The sequence below is a fragment of the Phoenix dactylifera genome, chromosome 3 (assembly GCF_051530095.1).
Source record: "Phoenix dactylifera cultivar Ajwa chromosome 3, Ajwa_hap1_PhDact_Kaust_v1.1, whole genome shotgun sequence".
In the NCBI taxonomy this organism is placed as follows: Eukaryota; Viridiplantae; Streptophyta; class Magnoliopsida; order Arecales; family Arecaceae; genus Phoenix; species Phoenix dactylifera.
In genome coordinates this window covers 49,224,767-49,232,348 of record NC_143192.1, presented here as the reverse complement: position 1 = coordinate 49,232,348, position 7,582 = coordinate 49,224,767, and the positions used below count along the sequence as shown (strand labels likewise).

At 40.5% G+C, this 7,582-nt stretch overlaps 1 protein-coding gene across 2 annotated transcripts; it reads right to left on the bottom strand.

Moving 5' to 3' along the window:
- LOC103703569 (expansin-like B1) lies at positions 1-1,588 on the bottom strand. Of its 2 annotated transcripts, none has more exons than XM_088719389.2 (5): positions 1,373-1,588; positions 1,152-1,258; positions 886-1,067; positions 599-761; positions 1-502 (listed from the first exon to the last, which is right to left on the bottom strand). In XM_088719389.2, exons 1-5 carry the CDS (start codon positions 1,518-1,520, stop codon positions 299-301), a joined length of 804 nt encoding a protein of 267 aa, XP_088575515.2. In that variant the 5' UTR covers positions 1,521-1,588; the 3' UTR covers positions 1-298. The 2 variants fall into 2 exon arrangements, with proteins under 2 accessions (XP_088575515.2, XP_008784689.3); XM_008786467.5 differs by having other exon boundaries at positions 599-731; positions 1,373-1,587.
- Positions 1,589-7,582: the final 5,994 nt, after the last annotated feature.

Sequence of the window (7,582 nt, the reverse complement as noted above, 5' to 3'; positions counted from 1 at the left end):
TAGTAGTAAATTGGCACGCATTTATCAACGTATTTAAATTACAGAATTAAACTCGAAAATTATCCATCCTTCCATCTCCACACGACATGCGTGCTCGACGCCAGCATAGATTAACACATCCATCGAAAGAACAATATCTTTGTTCAATAATATGAAATCAAAGTTTATTGGTCTATTGCTAGAATAGTATTTATTCCAACGAAGGCTTACATAATTAAAAGGCAAAACAACAGAAGGAATAATAACGAACACATTGATCAGTGTCATGATACAATAATTTTAGGTGTACTATCAGCATCTACTCCGCTTGTACTCCTGAATCATAGATTGCTCCAGCCGTCCAGTTTTGTGGTATATTGTTAGTTGGCACCATCCATGTCTCATCTGCATCATCTCCTCCGCTCAGTAGCATCCTTATAGACAGGGGTCCAGTTGGAGGAGAGACCACTGCCCACACGGCTCCATGGCTCCTCTCCAATAGCTTGCATGTTAAATTCACAGTCTGCATCCATTCATCCAAAGCTAAGTTCCTCATGCAGCAAAACTTAAAAGAAGTACAGATGCATCTATGAAGCAAGAGATGGTTATGAGGTAATACCTCACATAACTGAACAGCAGTAATGTCCTGACTTCCTTGCTGATACCATATTTCAAAGGCCAAGTAGTATGGGAAGTTGCTGCTCCCATCAATCTTGAAAGTGATGTTCTTATTTGGGTAGCTGCATGAAACTCTGGAAGTCCATAGCAACATGTCATTTATACTGCGTCCATGTCTCATTTAATCACAATATATGAAGTAGTATAAGCACTGAATGACATGTTTATGAGATCCATTTGCTAAAAAAACAACTATAGAACTCATCATGAGAGAAGCACCAAGCTCACCTCCGGTACTCGATGCCGACCACGCCAAGAGCTAATAGAGAGGCTCCTGCATCAGCAGTCTGACCCATCTTAGCGAAAGCATGTTGGCTAAGAATGAAGTCGGCACCGTCGCTCGCTCCTGAGTCTGTGATCACGATTGTTACACCATCGGTCGAGCAGTAGTTACTATTAGTACATCTCACCTAGCAAGGATATATGAAGAAGAGTTATATAGAGAGATAGAAAGAAGATCTCATGCTGGACTAATGGAGAAGTTTGTAGATTACCTGATAGCACGCACCACAACCTACACCATTCCTATAAAGATTGGATGCAGCCGAGACATCCCCACCATTGAGTGTTGCACCAAATGAGCCATAACCACATGCCCCATCTGAATTTGGATTGAACAAATAACTTGGACGTTACGAGATTAGAAGTAAAAAAAAAAAAAAAAGAGTTCAAGAGTCAAAACAAATTCTATTTCATGCAAGTGTTAGTGCTTTACTCTCGGTTCCCTCTTTGTCAGAGTTTGGGTAGTAAACTGCCCTCGATTGGGTGAAGCAGTTGCTGCATGTAGCTGCCGAGGCCAGAGATTGGAATAAGATGAGAGGGAAGAGGAGGAGGAGGAGGAGGTGTTGAGAGGAGAAAGCCATTGAAGCAAGACAAAGTAGTTTTGAGTGCAAGGAAACGGAGAAGAGAAGATGGTGAGGAGGGGAGGCATGGGTGGGAGTCTATATAATGAAACTGGAGGTCACCTACCAAGTGGTAAAACTTTCAGATTTTGACCTTCTAATTAAAGATTTGCAAGGGAATGCCGTTGTTGACATTCAAATGGAAGGGTTTGTCCGCAGCCAAACACTTTAGGACTCGAGCAGTCTAGGTCGTTAAGAAACAGCAATTGTCTACTTAATTGGTCCCCCTACTTTATTTTATTTATGCGCACACATGGTGGTATCATGTGTTCACATTATAACCTCCTTCTACATAGGGCACATATAAATTAATTTATAGTCCTTAAACTATACCTTGCATGTCTAAAAGAGGTAACATTGTCTGATAACATTAGTATAAATAATGTGTTAGTACATGATGAGTACCGTATAATAGGTTTAATCTCATGTTCTCATTTCAACTATTTGGTGTAAACTTTACGAATACTTTGCCCAATTTGCTCCTTAAAAGTTCTGCTAGTTCTCTATGGTTGTTCTCATTTCTGACATCTTCCGTCCATTCTATTATAAGTTTATCATTGTACATGTCTATATTGTTTCGATGAGCTCTCTAGCTGCAACTCCTCTTAATTTGTAATCGTATATGCCACATTGTTTCAATGAGTTCTCTGCATCGATCGGTTCATATCATTGATTCGATAGAAGAGATTGGTTTTTGTCGACCATTTCGATTAGTGTCTAATAATGATTAACGGTTTCTGGAGTGTGGGAACATAGTTCATGTAGAGGCAATCACATGTGTAGATAAGAGACAACTTTGCTACATTGCGAGAAGATTCAGCGTGCAAGAGGCTTGCATTTTTGCATGCTGTATACTTAGTTTTCTAATTCAAAGTTATGATGAACAATGAATAATTATCGCATGATTAACATCGAAATATCGCTTATCTAAAATTTGACATACGCTCATCAAATTAATCTCTAGAATTTAAAACTTCGATGGAAGAGCTTCCAAAAGATGAGTTGGTAGAAAAATGCCAAAACCCAGTTGGAAAATCCCTGGTATTGGCTTGACCCAGACCTTGATGTTGGCAAAAGGTTGTTGGAAAAAGCCAAGTGCTTTTATACCAAGAAGAGGTAGAAAATTCTAAAGGTGGTATATACACATGGTATGCTTGATAAGGCTCATGTTAGGCAGATGCCTCACGAGCCATCCCTATAACCATTCCCACTTGTGCCTATAATCACTATAGGTTCTTTGAATTCATGGGTGAGGAAGGTGAGAGGAAACATCAGTTGTAGTCATATCAGATAACCATGATGTCCATATCTGCCTTTTCTCGCACGCCCATGGAGAAGATGAGTATCGACCAAATGGTTCTCGATAAGATTTATCATTTCGGTACCAGACTCCGTATCAGTGCCACACTAGCACAATATCAGTACGGTACGGTATGAAATTTTTTTGGACATATTAAGTATTAGCATGCCATCCGTATTGAATACCAGTACCTAATCGGTACGGTACGCTATGTACTGTGCGGTTCAGATCGATATGGCATATCTTAGTCTTACGCTAATTAGCTTTCTTTGATTAGGTACACTCTAAGAAGGCGATCAAATAAATATAAAAAGCCGTAGCTAATCTTTAGCCAATATGAACTAAATCGTAAGGTCTAAAATCCTTCAATCCGATCGAATCAGTTAGGCTGATCAAGCACATCGACGGTAGGCCATGGGAGAAGGACGCGACTCAGTCATGAGATGTTATTGCATCATGCGTGACAAGGATGGCATTATAAGGCTCGGTAGCATCATAGCACAGGAGCCAGAAATATCTCTAACCGATGGTAGGCCATAGCAATGATAACGTTGCTATACCCAGGCATGGAATTTATGTGCTGTTGTGGCCTCACTTGATTGGCGGAGAACAGGGTACATTTAGGAAAAAACAGAGTCTATGCGCAAAGGTCCGAGCCTGGAGTCCTTTATGCGTGGGAACATCATTTGCAGCCATTGCGAGTGCTCCTAGTTGGGCTTATTTTAATTAGCTAGACATAATCAACGCCAACTTCCATGTGTAGAAAAGGGTCGACATTTAAAGAGTAGAAGCAAGGATTAAGTGGACCCAAGCCACTTTACAAGGACTAATCCCAGCATGGGATTGCAATGGTGCTGCTCCTCTTTCTTTCCAATGTTTGGGGTCGGGGTCGTATCTTCCCCGCGAAAGAAGGATTCACCCGCCTTCCTTCCTTCGCACGAATTCACTATTAAATCATCTATTGGTCGTTTTGAGATATGTGTAGATGGATGAATGATCATTTGAAGTGTTTTGAGATTTGTGCGATGAGTTATTCAATGGTGGATTCGTGCGAAAGAAAGAAGGTGAATGCTTCTTTGCGCACGAAAGATGCAACCCAGTCCATGTTTGAGAGCATGCCTACTTTGAGTCCGGCTACTATGGCTGCATATAGAGCTATAACCTGATATTCTCTCTCAAATCAATCAATGATAAGTGGAGTGCATCCTAAGAAAGCCGGAGGACATTAATAAATCTCCAGTCATTTGTCATAGCTTAACCCTAACGTTGGTCGAAACCATTAGTTAAGAGAGTTTTCTACTGGAAAGACCCATATAACCACATCTTGATGATTGAATGAAACAGAAGCAAGCAGAATCTACTGGAAAACTGGGACCATAAGGCTAAGAGAGTTTTCTTTGATATAGTTAAAGCTGAGAGAGTTAACAATCTCAAAATTCCCTTCCTCAGGACAGAAGACCCCAAGCACATCCCTGTTATACCTCCACACAGCCCAAATTGCTAGTGAATAAGAGGACAAAAGCCCAAACCCCGCTGAACATGTCCAGAGGAAAAGGAACTCGAAAGCAAATACACTCCAATTTTATATTGGATGCAAGCTCCTTGTGATTATTTTTATTGATATAATAAACAAAGAGAACGAAGATGCATATATCAATTCCTGTGGGATTGATTAAAACAAACTCATGACATCAGGAGTAGAGCACCAATGACCCCAACCCAAGTTTGGCATTACAAATAAAGATTTATAATTTCTCTCAAAAGATGTAAAGATTTATAGTTTTCTTCTGTTAAAACTTCATCATCTCTTACTAGATACTCAGACAATTCTCGCATCTCTTTCCTCCCACTATACTGTGCATTGCTCTGGTACTAAAGCTATTGACAGTGTTGTTCCAATATAGTTAGACAACGTATCCCAAGTCATCATACTGAAGATAAGTTTCTTGCACAAGTCAGCAGTCCTTGGAGAGGACCAATTCTCCACCATCCACTTTTTCTATGTCATTTTTGTCAATCAATCTTCCAAGTTTGATGCGCTTGGATGCCTCCCAATTGCATATGCTTGCTCATTAATAGAAATATTCCATGAAAATGACAAATTTTATGTCTATATGTGCATTCGAGATATATTTTCTTTTTTTCATGCATCTAAGAGAACTTTTTTCTTATGCCAAGTTTATCGTTCGATCTTCCAAATTTGAGGTACTTGGATGACTCCTAATTACATTCGCTTCCTTATTAACTAGAAATATCATATGAAATTTTATCTATATGTGTATTCGAGATGGATTTTTTTTTTAATGCATTTGAGAAAAAATCTTTTTTTTATGCCAATTTTACCCATCCATCTTCCAAATTTGATGCACTTGGATGACTCCCAATTTCATTTGCTTGCTCATTAACTAGAAATATTCTATAAAAATAATATATTTTTTTATCTATGAGTGCGTTTGAGATGGATTTTCTTTTTTTAATTCATCCGAGAGAAAACTTAAAGACATTAATTTGCACATTTGTTATGAAAAAAAAAGTAAAAATCCTTTTTACAAAAACCAAAGACAAGCCATTATTTTCATAAACACAAATATAAAAATATAAATAAATTACATAGATTAAGATTTATGACCGAAGTTAACACTGCCACATGATTAACATACACCATGATGCTTGTTTTGCATTTATTTTATTTTATTATTGTTTTTTTTTATTCGAGATAGTCGGTCCAAATAAGCTCGATGTATCATCCTGCAGGAGAACTCACTGAAGATGGTTGACTGCATTCTACAGGAAGAACCGGGAGTTTTCGATCATCCACTTCTAGAGGACGTCCAACGGTTACTGCAGGAGTGTGATGTCTTTCAGGTTGACATGTGTTCCGGAAGGCAAACAGAGCAGCTGCTTGGATCGTCTCCTTTGCTACTCATCATTTTAGAAAGATTTTTTGGATTTGATATGTTCCTGTCCCTCCACCGGGCTGTCGAGTATTTCGCGATCAAAGTGGGCATGCGCCACTCAAACTAATGCACCCTCGCTGCCTAAAACTGGGGGAAAACGTTGCGTATGGAACCTCGATTCTCTCGGGGAGAAAAAGAGAGGGGAAAAGTGGGGAGAGTCGCGGAGGAGATTCCACAAGTCTCTTCTTAACTCCACCTCCTCATCTCTCTCCTCACATGCTATCTTTTCTTTCCCTTCCCGTGTCCCACACCACAAGCACCACTAACCTCTTGTAAGAGCTAGAAGAGACCATCACCACATGACTAAAGATCCAATTGCGAACACCATTTCATGCAGGCCCACAGCTAAAAAGACGTCGACTGCATCCAGTTCCCACCCAGCGGAAAGGTATCGATCTTCCAAAAACTTTAGTCCCTTAAATTCTGAAACATTGACAAAAAAAAAAATCATATTTGACAAATTGGATTCGATCTGTGCTCGTTTTCTAAGTCATTGTTTATTTTCTGTTGAGATTTTTTTTTAAAGAAAAAAGCAAAACGCTGGGTAGTCTACAGCACATTTCATTAGAAATGAAATGAGATCATGTATGGGTGAGTTATTGCTTACTTTGCTGTTGAGATTCTACATGACTGGTCGATCCTACATTACAATTAAAATTCAATCCAGCCTTAATGATATTGTGCATGACGCATTCCATGTTACAGAGCCGATACAAAGTCATTGATGGTTACAGATGGATGTTATGGTAGTAGGTGTTGGTGTTAGAAAATAGAGGATCTTAAAATGAGAGGTAGCGGCTTACGTGAGCCTGCAACTAAGGATAAGTTATTGAACGATGCCAGTATGGAAAAATCTGATTTGATTTCACTTATGATACTTGGTTGATGATAAGTTGCAATGCTACAAACTGTGCAAGAAAATGGGAAATATAAGCTATGTTTATATTTTTCTTATGCTTGTGACTTCTATATGAATATTAGTTATGTAAAACTCGAGGGCTAGTCTACATAATGGAGCTAGTCTACGTAAAACTCGAGAGCTAGACTTCAATGAATCGTATACCCTTTGATAAGAATGATGATGGAAGCTTAATTTGTAAAATCTTAAAAAATTATCAGGTTATCTTGGTTTTGTTAGCAGATGATGTAATGTCCGGGCCCAGAACCTACTAGGCCCAATAAGAAATGGGCCCAGTTAAGGGTTGGGCCCAAATTTCACTGTGGGCAGTGCTGTTATCATATTTAAAAAAAAAAAAAGAAATAAAAACGAAGGGATAAGACCGACAGGGAGGGGTGACCCTCACCCCTGCTGACAGCCGCTGCCGGCGCGCCGGAGACAAGGGGGGGCGGCGGCCAGTCCCGAGGTATGGAGGAAAGGAGAGGATGGGACCTCTCAGAGGGGGGTTTCATCCTCTAAATAATCAATTAAGCCTCTGCCGGCAACCCCAAATCACAGACCCCCCTAAACACCGAACGAGAGAAAGAGAGAGAGGGTTTGCCAACCTACTTCCGTCGCCGGAGGAGAGGCTCGTGACTTCTTCCAAAAGCTAGGTAAGCCCCCTGCCTTCTCTCCTCCTGATTTATTCAAGATAATAAAGAAAGAAACAAAGACAGAAAAGAAAGGGGAAGAAACAGGGCTCACCGCGTGCGGCCGCTCCCTTGGTCTGCCAGCAGCCGACGCCCGCGCCGACGGGATCAGCCGCAGGCGCGGCCGTGGGCTCAGCCGCAGGCGCGGCCGTGGGCTCAGCCGCAGGCGCGGCTGTGGA